The sequence below is a fragment of the Sebastes umbrosus genome, chromosome 1, assembly GCF_015220745.1.
Source record: "Sebastes umbrosus isolate fSebUmb1 chromosome 1, fSebUmb1.pri, whole genome shotgun sequence".
Classification (NCBI taxonomy): Eukaryota; Metazoa; Chordata; class Actinopteri; order Perciformes; family Sebastidae; genus Sebastes; species Sebastes umbrosus.
Window position 1 is genome coordinate 19,659,083 of NC_051269.1, and position 16,199 is coordinate 19,675,281.

A 16,199-nucleotide genomic window follows, 5' to 3' on the forward strand; every position below is an offset into this window, starting at 1 on the left:
CTCATTCTAAGGTAATGAAAACACAACGATTCTTATCAGGTGATTTTACACGTTAGACAACATACTTTTTTTGATATTATATTCTATTTCTGCCAATGTTCCTTTAATATTTGCATATTGTGTATGTTGTTAACATTAACAATATACACAACAGGTAATGGAAAATGTATCCATATTGAATTTATGTACCCCCCATCATCGCCATCTTGGCCTTTTGTAACCAGAAGTGGAGCTAAGTACAACCGAATGCTGAATAAGACATTTTCAGGCGACCAAAAAGGTTATAATTAACTTTCATGAACTGAAAACACACTGTGAAAGGGTTAAAGTTGTAAGATGAAAACATTGACAACTCCCAGCTGTGGTAGCGAACTGTCAATCACAAGGTATATGCCCTAATGCGGGGGTCTCCAACACGTCGCTCGCGAGCGACCAGTTACTAATAATATAAAATATGAGCTCTCGGCCACTTTCATTTTGTCAAAGTAGCTCTCAGAGAAAAAAAGGTTTGAGACCCCTGCCCTAAAGCATACCCTGCTGTATCGTCTATTTGACTCTAAATGGGACCATAATTTACTAAATGAACATCATGCTGTATTGAAGAAGACTTGAAACTAGCGATTGAGACCATAAACTCATGTTTACAATGTTTACTGAGGTAATAAATCAAGTGAGAAGTAGGATCATTTTCTCATAGACTTCTATACAATCAGACTTCTTTTTGCAACCAGAGGAGTCGCCCCCTGCTGGCTATTAGAGAGAATACAAGTTTAAGGCACTTCTGCATTGCTTCACTTTTCAGACCCGGAGGTTTCCCAGCTGGTTCCCCACATCCTCTCTGTGTAGCTGGAGGCTCATGTAACCTTGAAAAGCTGATATTAAAGACTGCATGTCAGCAATGTTTTGCATGCTGACTATGTAATCTATGTGGACAGAATGTTTTTATTGTTTGACCGAGCAGGAAGTAACACTACCCAGTGAGTGCGGACCATTGTGGGCTTTGACTACTCTCAGAGAGCTTCTAAAACAATAATAACTCTGACTCACTCTCACTCAGCTCCAGCTGGTAAAATTGGCAGTAGAAGGAACCCTTCCCACAGCCTTGAGAGGGCCAGTTAGTCATGCTATAGTGATACCAATATTGCTGCTTTTTGGCAGGGTAGTAAAATCGTAAACAGAGCTAAAACACAGCTACGTGGGTGACCTGGTGGCGCGTGTCATCTGAGGACATGGGATATGAGGTGTTGCTTTGTCAAATTGTTCTCCAGTGTTCTGACCTTTCCTTTAATCTTGGTGAGGTCGGGTCATAAGAAGGTTGCTATAGTTCAAGTCCTATTCTAAATAGGAAAACACTGTGTTAAGTTACAGTAACACTGTCTGGTGCTACTGTGATGATGTGGCCACAGCGATGGTACCGAGCCATCCCCTCCACTGTGCCCTTGGCTGATCAAGAGCACCCCCCCGTCTTCCATCCCGCTTCCTGTGCCGGCTGCCCAGAATCCCAAATGTCAGAGGATGGCTTAAGAAATGACAGCTGCCGCTGCATCTTGAATGTCCGCCGCCACATTCCGAGAAGTGTTGAAAAGGACGAGGTGACATTTGCAGCGGGGTTTTCCTAACATCCTCTTGTCTCCTCTCCCTGTGTTTCCTCCATGCCACCCCTTGTTTCCTGCCCTGCTGTGACCATGAATCTACATAGGATACTAGCCTGCTTACCAGGCCAAACATCATGCTGCGTTTGACATTCATCATTTATTGATGGGCTCTTTTTTAATTGCAGCGGGAGAGTGCTTGGCTTCTCTGCTCTCACACTGGCTGATCCACGGGGTAGGCCCTCCTACCGAGGGCCCACATTTACTCAGCTCGCTGGGAGCACCACTGTTGACTTATAATGGTTGTGACACACAAAAAATAACCTGCAGGGTTGTTTTTTTTCTCCTCTTTTCATTTTGTTATCATCTCACTCTCTGCTTACGCTTCTTCCATTCTCGCTCCAGCTGACACCAGGGGGCAAAAATGAAATAATTAACCGCTGAATGGAAGCGGAGTGAAAGAGGGCTTGGATTGGCATGTGAGACTCATTCAGGGCCTTTTAACCTGAATATACAGCTGACTGTTAATTTTAGCTGCGAGAGGGCAGTGATTGAGCCGTGATGGTCACCATCCCTTATGCAAATCTAACATTTTACTGTGACGACAATGAAGGGCATTCTTAGTTTTACACTGATACATGCCATGGTACAAGCAAAAGGCCACGTCGATATGTATGTACTTTTTGTCCATGTGTGCAACTTGTTTTATACACTAATTCTGGAAAATGTGAGGAAGTAAACAAGTCACCATTATTGTGATGGCATCTCATTTGAAAATCCGTATAATAATGCTGTATATGTCAAGGGATTTTAACTGCTTTTGCACAGCTTTGGCCAAGAACTATATAAACTAGATTTTGTAGAACCGGCTGTATGTTGAGTATAGTCATGTAATTGCTGTTGAAACAGTTGCATCAAAGCTACATCTAAGCACACACATTTTCTTCTGTTTAAAGGTCTAGAGGTTGCAGGTTTCCATGTGTCAAGCGTATAGGAGAACTACGATGGCTGATGCTAAAATGTGAATGGCCCTCTCTAGAGCCAGTGTTTGGTTTGTCCATTCTGGGCTACCGTAGAAACGTGGGTGCCAATGATTCTTATTTTCAGGTGATTATACACTGTGGAAAACATACTTATTAATATTATATTCCGTCTCTGCCAATAGACCACTATTCCTTTTTAAAAGATAATTTTTGGGGCATTTATTTTATTGTTTCCTCTCTCTATCTAGGAATTGTCACACTCTGTCTAAAACCTAGTCTCTGTTTCTGGGCGGCAAAGAAGATAAAAAAAAAAAATATAAACATAAACATTTTTTTTTTATCTGATCACAATGTAAACTATGGTTTGCATGTTTAAGTGATAAATCATGCAGCAGTCTTAGCGTGAGGCTCCCCTGATTGTTATTTAACCCAGATGACAACCAGAGGACATATCAGCAGGGTAAAGCTGGATTGATGCTCTCCACTGACAAGGTCACTAAACCCTCAAACACTGGCTTGTTCTCCCCTCGTGGCACATTTGCACTACTTTTAACACTTCAGTGAAATGCCATTGCTGCAAAGACTCGAAAATCAATTTGTGCAAGCAGCTGTTGAGAAAGCAATACTCGGTCTGTTTCCTGTTGTGGACACTCAATATAAAGAAATGTTTTCCACAGGCTTTCAAGGTTGGCAGAGAACAAACTGGAGGAGAACAAGGAATTTTCAGTGATCCCATCTCTGGACACTTTGGACTTTATTTGTAAAACCTGGATAAAATAGGTTTCACCGGTAAAATGGGAAGCGTCCTTTCAGAGTAGTTTTTCTCTGCCCTGAAGCTCATTGGTTCAAGCCAGTCAGGTTTAGATTAGGATATGTTTACTTTACCCTCAGCCACACAGTGCACAACATCCTGTTCTTCAATGGCTTCATGATTCAGTGAATGCAAGAGTAGACATTTTTAGAAAAGTGTTGCACAAAACAATTTTAAGCTTTGAAACAACCAAGATTGTCAGAAAATTGTCTTTGCTCATTTTAGTAGTACATGCTAATTAACAATGAATATATTCAGGGTAATGAAATACTTTTTACTTAATTACTCCATAAAGTCAAATGGATAATTTCCCTGGTCTTGATGATATAAGCAAACAAACAAAGCCGTAGCCAGGATAAGGTCTATATCCATAATGATAATGCTATACACGCAGTGATACCCCGACATGGTGGGCCATATCCATAAAACTCCTGTAAATTTGAGCCACTGTAGTTAAATTAGATTCATAAAGTTTACTGCAGCAGAATCCCATTGCTGCTGCTTTGTCAGCTGTGTCCCAGGTGAAAGTCAGTGGAAATCAATATTAATGAGGCATATATGGTTTTAAAACCCACCATGATCAACCATGCATGGAAGCACAATGGATTGGCACTTTGAGAAAGATACGGAGAGCCGAGCAAAGTCAAAGCAATTTGGGCACTGGCCAAAAAACAAAAACAATAACCTACATCTGAATATTCAAAGACAGCACTAAAATACCAAAATCTTGTTTTAAATAATGGCCATTCTAAAATAAAAGCAATAGGGTCTTTAACTTGAGCTGCTACCAATTACCTCTCAAGAAAAATGATAGCGTTGGTTGTTTGTTCTGTCAGATAATGAATTATGTTTATGTTCAGTAAGTCGGATGCTAAAGTCTGACATTTTTATAGTGCTGATTAAAGTCATTGAAGGTTGAGTATATGAAGCATCGATTCGTATATAGTTTTGAAGCCTCACGTTTTGAGTGTCACCATCTTGGTTTTTGGCAGTTGCCATCTTGTTTTTTTTACAACCAGAAGTGACACGAGAGGAGCTAAGTACAACCGAACACTGAATAAGACATTGTTAGGCGACCAAAACATTACAATGTTGAACAAGGTTAATGTTGTAGGACTAAAACACAGACAACTCCCAGACCGGACAATGACGTGGTACCGACCTGTCAATCATAAGGTAGCCACACCCTAAAGCATACCCTGCTTTATGGTCTATTTGACTCTAAATGGGACCATCATTTACTAAATGAACATCATGCTGTATTGAAGAAGACTTGAAACTAGCGATTGAGACCATAAACTCATGTTTACAATGTTTACTGAGGTAATAAATCAAGTGAGAAGTAGGCTCATTTTCTCATAGACTTCTGTACAATCAGACTTCTTTTTGCAACCAGAGGAGTCGCCCCCTGCTGGCTGTTAGAAAGAATGCAAGTTTAAGGCACTTCTGCTTTGGCTTTACTTTTTAGACCCGGATGTTGCCCACTGATCTGATTTCGGTACTAAAGGCCGAATCCCATTTCCTTCCAAAAGTTAACCATGCTAACCATCAAACCATGACCATTATTTTATTTTTTTTGATATTTGTGAAAAAAGTTGCCTCAAAGTTACCTGTGTTGGGATGGCAGATAAGTAAATGCTCACATGGGTCGTAAGGCACTGATAAATAATCCTATAATGTATGTAGCTCCCGTGTAGAAATAAGGGATTCAAATAATTTTGTTACAAATAAGTCAAGTAAGAATTATGGAGTCAAATAAATGATAGAACTAATTTCACCAGAATCAATCAAAAATCAAACTGATTGTATTTTTGATTGAAATGTAGTATGTGCAAAGGGAATGATTAAGAAAACACAAGGGCTAAAAATCCTGTATTTTACACTGGGTAGATTTTCATTTCCAAGTGATTGTGAATGCAGTTCTGATATGCCTGCTATGACAAACAAGCCAGCAGACTAAAAGGTCTACTACCCCATACAAACACATTTTCAGGGCTTTTAACACTGACAAATTTGCTGTCAAGAGACCTAGGGGATTCACATTTGGGGATTGGACATCAACATGACTCCCCTCAGCAACAGAGTGGCCATTATATCCGCCAGTGGCAGTGCTCTGGTTGCATTTCAATGTGAGGCATCTCCATTTTAAGTATCTCTAAGTCCATTTCATCCGAGCTGCTTTGCACTTAATCAGCTGACAGAAACAGGGCAGAGGAAATGTGTGTTATCCTGTTGAATATGTACCTTTTTTCCAAGAAAAGATTTCCTTGTGGTTCTCTCCTTGCAGCTGCGAGGTAAAAATACAACAATGATGAAAAAACTCTGCTCTGAATGACAAATATTAGTCCAAGCATCAGTCATATACCCACATCTACAATGGCAACAGGACCTGAACAAACAAATCCCACTATCAATATTGGATGCCCACCTTCATGTCATTCAGGAGTCAGTTAATGTAACACAATCTACACTGTTTTGTAGGTAAAAAACATTTTGTTTCCACCTTAGCATGCCTTGGTTGCAGTAGGATGTAGGGTGGACATCTCATCTTACATCATTGTAACACTGGATCACAGATCTGGTACCTAAAAGCAGACTCAGGAGGCACAACAGGTGTGATAAAACGGTGTTTACTAGGTCAACGAGGCAGTAGTGAGCAACAAGAAAGGAATCAGATCAGGAAAACAAATCAGAAGCGGTAATAGGGAGACGTAATGGTAATTAGATCTGGTACAGACAGGGGAGAACATAATATATGCTGAGACTGATTATAAAAGAGAGGCAGCTTTTGTGGGTAGATGACGGGGTCAGGTGACTGAGGCGGGAAACTCAGTAGTGACGCCTGGTGGGCAGGTGAGGAATGTCAAGTCTGAAATGACGAGAGAGGTTAGTATACACAACACACATTAATCAGATGAACTAAAGGTATAGAATGAGTAGTTTTTGTACAGCAGAAATTCAGATATCAATAAGACAATCTGAGAAATATTCTTTTTGAAAATACTAGTATCATTCTCAGCAATCTGTATTGTACTGTCATCACATAAATAACATTATTAAAAAAAAATGATAACACTTCAGTATAACCCCTACTATTTAGCATTCATAAGCACTAGGTAAACATATAATAAATGGTTAATAACATACTGTAATTTTAAGCAAAATATAAGGACCTTTAAGCATTTGTTAATGTTCAGTATTTGTCAACTATAACTATAACTTGTCCTATGAAGACATTATTACAACTGTGTTTTATCATTCATTATCTGTTTACACACCAGCCTCCACTTATGGGGACCCGCAGGAGGAGTTATAGGTTTGACAAATAGGAATATATAGCTTACAGCTACATTGGTGTGTTAATAACCGTTTATTAAATGTTTACATACTGCTCATAAATGCTATGTTATATAAAGTGTTACCAAACAAACAACAACAACACATTTAAAAATAATGATATCTCTATATCGTTATCAAGATGATATGTCTATTGTAATTCAAGTAGGCTATAACAATTATTAATTATGTTCGGTTTTATACAGTCAGAGGCTCTCTTTCAAAGTAGCACTTCAGACAGAACTCTCTAGAGATCAGTTACATCATTTACTGTGAAACTGCATGAAAACAATGGGGTTTTTTGGGGGGGTGGAGAACATCAAACCATCCATGAGACAGCAAATATTTAAGAATTATTTTTAAAGCAGTAGCGCCACTAAATTGAATAATCATAGCAAGATGAAATGTTGAAATGTGTTTGCAGGAAACATTCGAAGCCAGCTCAGCTTTAATTGTTGTTCGGCTGATACATGCTGACTCTGATGAAAGAGCTGCTATCGTCTCTGTGACACAAAGTAAACATCACAGAAGCTGCAGACTCATCTGACTTGAGTGGACCGCCTCGAGGAAGGAGTGGTATTATTAGTTTACCTGTGATGAAGTGACTTAGATGTTATTGCAATTTTCCTGATTGTTGTGAAGTGCAGGTGTTTATAATGTTCACTTAAATATAATATGTGTGTAACTTGTTAATGTATTACGTTTGCATTGTGAATATGTTGTCTACTTGGAAATCCACAATTACCATCCATGGCAACACTACTTAGAAATTTCACGCTGCCCTTGTCTTCGCAGGTCTAATTTGCCGACTCCCTGCAACAACCTCGGTCTGATTGCATTTACTTGTTGAAGCAAATCCCATCTGGGAAATTCAATACACATTCTGAATTAATCGTCTTCTCTCCATTATAGTTTGAATCTCATATCACCTCCGTTTTACCGTCCAAAATGTTAAGGTCATAAAAATACATGAATGGAAAGGCAGATCTATTAACATAAAGATCATTTTCAAGTGGACTGGTGGTCTGTTATGGCATTTTTGCTCCTACACCAAAACATGTGTGCTAATGCTGGAATAAATAAGTAAATATACAGGGATAAAGGCTAATGCTGTATATTTTAACAGGTCACAGTTTTCCATTTGAAGACACAACCAAGGAAGCTTTTACCAAAGGACAGGGTGTATGTTGCCATTATTGGAGCAAATGTTTGTGGAGAGTTGTAACTGTATCTCAATCCATGTGTGCATCAGATTTGTAAATGTGTATTCAGAATCTCAATGTGTGAATAATCAGATTTGTAAATGGGTTGACAAATCTGTAAATGCAAACATAAATTTGTAAATGTGTAGACAAATCTGTAAATGTGAACGTTTGATATTAACAACTCTCCACACACATTTTGCAAATAGTTCTGCTACAATAAAGCCCCCATAATAATTGTTGAACCGGTGAGGCTTACCGTCTAAGTACCGACTTGCTATTGTCAATGGATTACAAAGCAGGTGAATAGAAAGGCAAGGCGATTGTAACAGCATCATCGATAGATGTCTTCCATATTTCTGATTTTTCCAGATACAACTGATCGTCATTTCTTGACACTATGGGAAGTGACATCACATGTTGACAGCGTGGTTCAGGCACGCCTCCCTGGAATCAAGGAGAAGGGGAGAGGGCACGAGATAAACCGCGGTAGACTCAGAGGCAGTCGTCGGACTGGCATGGCTGTGTGCAGCTCAGCACTGCGATCTACATCCATGAGGCTCCTGCCTGGACGTTTGGATTCTCTCTGCACGGCAACGCAGCCTTGAAACAGGTGCTGGACAGCATGTTGCAGCTGCATTGGGAGATAGAGAGGGAATAATAAGGAGGGGGGGGGGGGGACAACCTTACCACACACTTGAGCGATGTACCGTGAGATTCTCTCTCTCTCGTTTCAGACCGTCAGGCTTTTCTGCACAGAGACCTGGGACTAATGGAGGGATGCAATGACGTTACTCTCTGCTTGTCATGCTTGAATCACAGCTTCATATATCCTTTTGTACCGGAGACCCTATTGTCTGCATCTGTCACTGCCGCCAGATCAACCGTGGGGTAGCGTGGCGGACGGAGCCCCCTCCTCAACCCCCCTCTCCCTCGTCTGTGCCCCTGGCTTCTCATCACTCCCAGCTCGCTCGTGTCTATTTACCTCTCTTAAGCCACCCTCCCCTTTCTGTTAAGCTCCGTCTCTCTTGCCCTTCCGCTCCCTACTGCTTACTATCTCCCTCTCTTTGCTCCTTCAAAGCAGGCAGTCTGCTTTTCCATGCGAGCAGCTTGCTACATGATCTCCCGGAGAACAGTTTTCACCGCCGGTCTGCCTCCTCGCAATTCCCGAGCCCTTCCAGATTTCCATCTCTACGACGGCAGGATGCTCCCACGCGAGGATTGATCCCCATCCGCCCCTTTTCACTCTCCCCTTCCCCTCCCTTGTCCTGATCTCCTGCCCTCTGACCCTCACCCTGTTGTTCTCTACCCCCACCCTAACTCTCCCATTCACCCTCACCCCGAGCCTCTTTCCCCCATAACTCATTTCACCCCCTTGACCATGTTGCCATGTGTCTGCTGGCTCCAACTTATCCTCATCTTGCTGTCCTCTGTCTCATGGACCCGGGGGGAGAACTGCCCAACATCCTGCATGTGCCCAGATCCTCACACTGTGGACTGCAGCGGACGTGGGCTGACCCGTCTACCCAAAGCGATCCCCTTGGATGTGCGCAGGCTGTTGCTGTCCGACAACTGGATACCCCGCATCCCCTCGGACTTCCTGGTTCTGTACAGTGACTTGGTCTACCTGGACCTCCGGAACAACTCCCTCTCCCAAATAGAACCGGGGACCCTCAGCACCTCTTCCAGGCTGGTCTTCCTGGACCTGGGCAGCAACAATCTGACTGAAATCCCCAAGGGGACTTTCGGGGAGTCTCGGAGCCTGATCAAACTACGGCTGGGCAACAACCCGTACCTGAGCATGGTGAACGAGGACGCTTTCCTCGGCCTCACCTCTCTGAGAGAACTGGAACTGGAGCGCAACGCACTGTCCACGCTACAGGTGGGGGCGCTGAGTCAGTTGCCCTCCCTGCGGGCGGTGAGGCTAGAGGGCAACCCCTGGGTGTGCAACTGCAACTTTGCCAGCCTGTTCGCATGGCTGATGGAGAACAGTAACAAGCTTCCAAACGGTAAGCAGCGACATCTAAGAAGCATTCGCTTTCCATGTGCTTGACCCAAATAAAGCGGATCTGAGCACAACATACAACCGTATTATTGCAAATCCATTGCCATAACACTGCTCCGGTCTATTTATGTTTTCCCCGTAGGAGAGGGAACCCCCCCCTCCCTCTCCCTTGTTCTAATCCTGTCTCTTTCTTTCTCCACTCCCATAGCATATAATGTGTGAGACTGTTATATGAGACAATAGCATTTGTTTGAAAGTGAAGGCTACAAGGGAGCTTTGTTTTTGAATTTGATTAATTTAAAATACAAAACAAGACTCCAATTAAAAAATGCAGCGTTGTCCAATATAGAAAAAGAAATGAAACAACAACTCATATTAAGAATTTTAGCTTGTAGTTTCTCTGTTTTCACCATGCATATACACATTGACCTCTATCCTGCGTGGTAGTCAAATCGATCAATTTGCGACTTTTATTTATATAATACGTATTTATATAATAGCTGCCATTTGGTGGACACTGTAATTCAGCAATATCATCAGTTATGTTCTTCCTACACCGATGAGAATCAAACCCTGTCTCCTTTTCTGCTCTGAATTTTTAGGCTCATACTATAGACTCTGTCTTCCACTGTGATTCAGCCTGAGGGTTGAGTTAGATAACAGGACTGAAGTTTTGGTGTGCTTGAGTGTGCAAGACAATCTGAATGTGTGCATGTCCATCTGAGGAACAACACAAGACAAAAGGAGATCACCATGTACTTTTTAGGAGTATTGTACTGTGAGATCTGCGCACATGGAGCTGATTGGTCTCAAAGCTATTGGGTTCTAAAGGGTGCAAGATATGTCCTGGATGAAACACAAACCATCACAATTGGTCAACTCTATGTTACTACTATTCATGTTGAACTAGATTGTATAGAATCGAAAAAAAACACCTGTCAGAAGTAATTTATTTCTTGACAAATCATAATTAGGTTTTTGTTCAGAGCAAACCATAAATGTTTTACTGAAGGTCAGCCGTATGTATATTACTATTAATGCCCTTAGGAAAGGATACAGACAGCAGTTACCTCACAAGTGCAAGCCAGCACGTGGGAGCAGAGGAGAGAAACAATAAACAGACCTGACAGTTCAGCCTCATATAACTAGTAGCTTGTGCTGTTATCACATTCAGATCAGAGTGCGGATTTGATATATTTTGGTTTAATCTGAGTGTTAAATATGAATGTGGCTTGTAGTGTTGGCACATATGCCCCATGAACGCTCAAGGTGTATTATACATAATTCAGTTTCTAAAGTACACAATGTCCGGGTGCAGGGTGTTATGTATGAAGGTGTACAGATAAGGAGTGGGAACATTTATATCTGTCATTGTTCCAAGGTTGTTTAGGGTGTGAGATGTTGACCTGTAAAAAATACTTATTTGTCCAAAGCATGAATAGCAGTGGACTAAGTCAGTCTTCTGACTCCAGATGTGATTATTTTTTTCTTAAAGGTGCTAAATGCGAGATTTGTAGCATTTCTATTGCCTCCGCACGGCATGAATGATACGCAGTATGACACGGCATGGCGACAGCTGAGTCGGCAGCTCGTGGCTAATGGTGCGGACAGTGCTAACAGTGAACACAATGGCAACACTAATGACAGAGCAAACAGTGTTAACCTGGGGGGAACCGGAGTGTGGACGCTACACTTTAATTGACTAAATGAACATCATGCTGTATTGAAGAAGACTTGAAACTAGTGATTTAGACCATAAACTCATGTTTACAATGTTTACTGAGGTAATAATATCAAGTGAGAAGTAGGGTCATTTTCTCATAGACTTCTATACAATCAGACTTCTATTTGCAACCAGAGGAGTCGCCCCCTGCTGGCTATTAGAAAGAATGCAAGTTTAAGGCACTTCCACATTGGCTTCACTTCTCAAACCAGGAGGTTGAGAACTGATCTGATTTTGGTACTAGAGACAGCATATCAGCCACTGGTTGGCATCTTATATTGCAGCCTCTGCCATCAGTGTATGAATGTGTGTGTGAATGGGTGAATGTTGACATGTAGAGTAAAGCGCTTTGAGTCATCGGAGGACTAGAAAGGCGCTATATAAATACAAGACCACAGAGGGAGTGACTTCAATCTCTGCTCAGGTAGACATTACTCCTCTAGATCTTTACATAGCAAATAGTTGTTTGCTGCTATATCAATGCTCTGGATATCATATAGAGAACCTTTAACCTCATAAACTGGTTACACATCAAAGCCCCTGCATATGGATATAAGTCATTTTGTAATTATGCAAAAGATTTCATCACAAAATGGTAATTTTTCAATTTGCAAATTAAAATGAAAATCTCATTCCGGCTTGCAAAACCTCTAAGTCAACTCCCCTAAAAAGTGTCTGGCTGTTGCAAACTGCTGACAACTCACAAAAGAAAACTCCTTATATACATTTAGGCCACGGTGTACCGTGCTATTGATACTGCTTTAGCTTACCCCTGAGGGTTCTCTGCATTTGCCCCAAAAACAGACAAATTTGGGCCTGTGAGGAAGCAAAGTTGATAAACTGGCAGGAATACCTAATTCCCCTTAGTAACAGGCTGCAAATGCATTAATCACGGGTTCTAAGTGTTGTCAACTGCAAGGCATAATGAATTGCATTAGTAGTGCTGGCCAGGCAGACATCAACAACAAAGAAGAAGCCAAAGGCCTGGCCAAGCTGGCGGCATGGCTGCCAACTGGCCCCAGTGTACACACACACTCAAATTGAGTTAGTAATGCGTATCTCACTTCATATGCAGCTCTTACATCGCCATCAGTGAGTGTTTGCTTTATGACCCCAGAGACGAGTCCACCGGCTTTGACAGACACACACACACATTTGTATGGGACATCTAAAGTGGTCTACATTTGGTCTTTTGTATTATTTTATCATTTTCGTTGGCCAATAAAAAGGTATCTGGAATGTACTTTGTAATGCTAATGATGCAGGGGGATTGGATGGCAAATAACATTTTAGCAAAAGGAATAAGGCTAGGATAAGGCTCTTCTCTTCTAAGGCGATGCAAATTAGTTCTGTAACAGGTCAGAGAGGTCAAAGAGATGTTTCTCTGAACCAAAAGTATCCTCTAAAACAAGTTTTTGTCTTCCTCTGTGTGTAATTCAAAGAATAGTTGCCGTATTTTTCTTACTGTAAGATAGTCAAGAGTACGAGCCAACTAGCAAATGCCATTGACAATGGAATATAGTGCATGTCGTTTTGCTTATAAAATTGATAAAACGTGAAAGTTACAAATATAAGGACAATCTGTCACCACCAGCAGACGTTTAGAGTAACCTCCTGAGTTTTAGGCCAGATTATCGAAATCTAAAAAAGTTCTAACCACGCAACCCCTGAATTACCAATTGTGACAAATATTTTCTGTGGATGTTCCATGACTGTTTTGAGTACTGCAGGAAAAGTTGTAGTGTTTTACAGAATAATATTAAAGGGGTCATATCATAAAAAAACTCACTTTTTCAGTGTTTTGTGCACACACATTTAGGTATCTGGAGTGCCTAACAACCCATAAACTGTGAAATAAAACAACCCTGTCAGTTTTTTGTGGGCTGTCTAGATCAGAAAATATGTGATTCAACAAGCCATTCATATTTGGTTCCCCTTCCTATGTCACATGCAGGCTCATTAGAATATATCACCCACGGCTTGAGATCTAGGGCCTTTCTCAAACCACACCCTATGCCCTACCTACTTCCACTCAGTTTATGCGTTCGCGTGGAGGGTCTGCCATATTAGGTTCCATCCCAAACCAATTAGCGGGGAGCAGAAGTGGGTTACATAACCCTCCAACAGCGAGCCTGCTTCGTTACCAACTTACTGACCACGTGCAACGGCGTTTTGTGTTGCGTCATGAAACACGCTCCATACAAATGTAAGTTCCGTGCAACTACCTGTACAAACGTAAACTGCTCAAACTAAGATAGACATTTAATGTTGTCATACAGACGTTAACAACTAATGGTTACATTGTATTTAGGATCAAATCTACCCTTGTCCATTGTAGAAAACAGTAGACTGGTAACTTGATTGTAAAAGTGTTGTATAGGGACTATTGCAAAAACCAAGCTCATAAATATATAAATAAACAGAAGCCACCACAGAAGCATGGAAGTAAGTGTTATTTTTAGTTTCTCTGTATATTGCATATTCTTTTTATTCTTAACACTATGCACCTTGGCACATCCTCTCTGCTTGATACAAAATCATGGTTATGAAATGTTATAACAGTTTCCATTGGAGAGAGGGAAGTTCGTTCCAAACGATGCCACTGTATTTACTGTATACACTACACCTTACAGAAGGGTGCTTCATTCAGCTGTGAGTGCGACTACAAACATCATGGAGTGGGAGTGGTGCTGGTCCAGTTTGAGAAAGATCTCTACCTTTGCAACGGTGCACCATATTTTTCTCACAAGCCAAACAGAGCAGACTGGGCTTTTTCGGGAGTGGGTCTTAAAGAGACAGGTGCTAAAACGGAGCGTTTCAGACAGAGGGTGAATACAGGTATATTCAGACAGACAGTATGAGAAAAAAATACTGTATCTTTTGAACATTAATGCATGTAAGCATGTTCTAGTAGAAACCCAAAATACAAGTATGAACCTGAAAATGAGCATGATATATCCCCTTTAAACAAACACAAAGTAGCTGGAAGGATTATAGTGAGTGAGTCGCAGGCTACCGTTGCCTTCGTCTCACTAAGTACATACTTCTGAACACGGTCGGTCCACACATGCATGCATCATCATACTGCCAGACCTAATTAACATAATGACTGAGCTCTCGATCATGGAAATATGCGATGACCTATTCCCTGGAACGCCGTGTTGGAAGTGGTTACGAAATAACAGATGGACACTCATTAGTGAATGAGGTTGACTTGATAAGCTTTCCAATATGTATCAACTCTAACAACCATCATGGTTGTGGGTGTTTCATCTTAATATCTCATTCATTATAGAGAAAAATCAATTACAGAGATGGGAATTGCTCTTTAAATTGTACATCAGTGTGCTTTTTCCATCCGAGTGGGTGTTGCGCCCTCATGTCTTATTCATCATACAACGAATCAGTTACCGGGCCAGAACAGTACTGTTTCAATTTTCCATGTGTGGCCTCTGTTAAAACCAAGAGCACCACTGATATTCAAAACACATAAAGGATGAAGCTCCCACAAATGATCCCTGCATCCCAATTCTACACTACATACTAATTATAAAATTATTCTGTATGCAGTATATTCAAACTGACATGACGATGTCTGTTGAAACAACGTAAAATATAAAGGAAAAATGGTAAAGAATCAGCCCGGTCTCACCAAATGGCGTATGAATGACACGGTAAAATCATTTTGCGTGCAATAACACCTTTGTTGATCTTGGTGTGTCATGTGTACGCCATGTAGTCTGTACAGACTGCAATGTATCCGCGCAAATATTCTATGCTTAGTGCTAGCGACGTAGAATAAACAGTGAGAAAGACTGCAGGCGGGTTGGGAGGTGGATGGAATGAACACAGACTTTCAACCAGGAGACCGGTGTTGGTATCCCGAAGTGTTGTTGAGTTATTTTAGTGCCATTTATGACGTATTTTCTGTACTTATGTTACATTGTTTACGTACATACTTTACTTAGTTAGGTTTAGGAAAACCATAATGGTGGGCTTAAAATAACTATGTAAACTAAGTGGTTTTGTTGCCTAAACCTAACCGCGACCATTTCACGGTAACAATGCGGTGTTAAATGACACGTATAAGCCGCTCCACAACGTTTTAACGGCATTTAAATGACACCCAAAAAATTTGTTATCATGACAAGCGGAATGTCCTTAAAATGTTGAGCTATTTATTATTTAAGTATTATAACACGGCTTTGTTGAATACTCGATTCTGATTGGTCAATTAAATATACGGTCTGTTATTTCTTTAAAGCAGACCGTTGCTATGTATAAAAGGCCGCTGCTATGGACGCAGTTCTGAACTTGGACCTTGGAGGACCATTTTGTGTCCAATTATTGATTTCTTAAGTAAGTAGTCATGTAATAAGTGGGATAATGTACAGTGAGTGGGTCATTGTTGTGAAATAAACCCCTTCAGGGCGATGCTCATCAGAGTCCTGCATCGCCCCGTCAGGGTTTATTTCACAACACCCATCGGCTCGCTGTACATTATCCCTTACTTATTATATATATATATAATATATTTTATTTTTTGT

The 16,199-nt window shown here is 41.1% G+C and overlaps 1 protein-coding gene across 1 annotated transcript in view; it reads left to right on the forward strand.

The window, feature by feature from the left end:
- The first annotated feature begins 754 nt into the window (after nt 1-754).
- Nucleotides 755-16,199, forward strand: part of lrrc38b (leucine rich repeat containing 38b) — a 30,727-nt gene continuing 15,282 nt past the window's right edge. The window contains exons 1-2 of the mRNA XM_037782406.1: nt 755-768; nt 8,418-9,933. Of these exons, the coding sequence (XP_037638334.1) occupies nt 9,306-9,933 (628 nt within the window). The 5' untranslated portion in view covers nt 755-768; nt 8,418-9,305. The remainder of the gene's footprint in view (nt 769-8,417; nt 9,934-16,199) is intronic.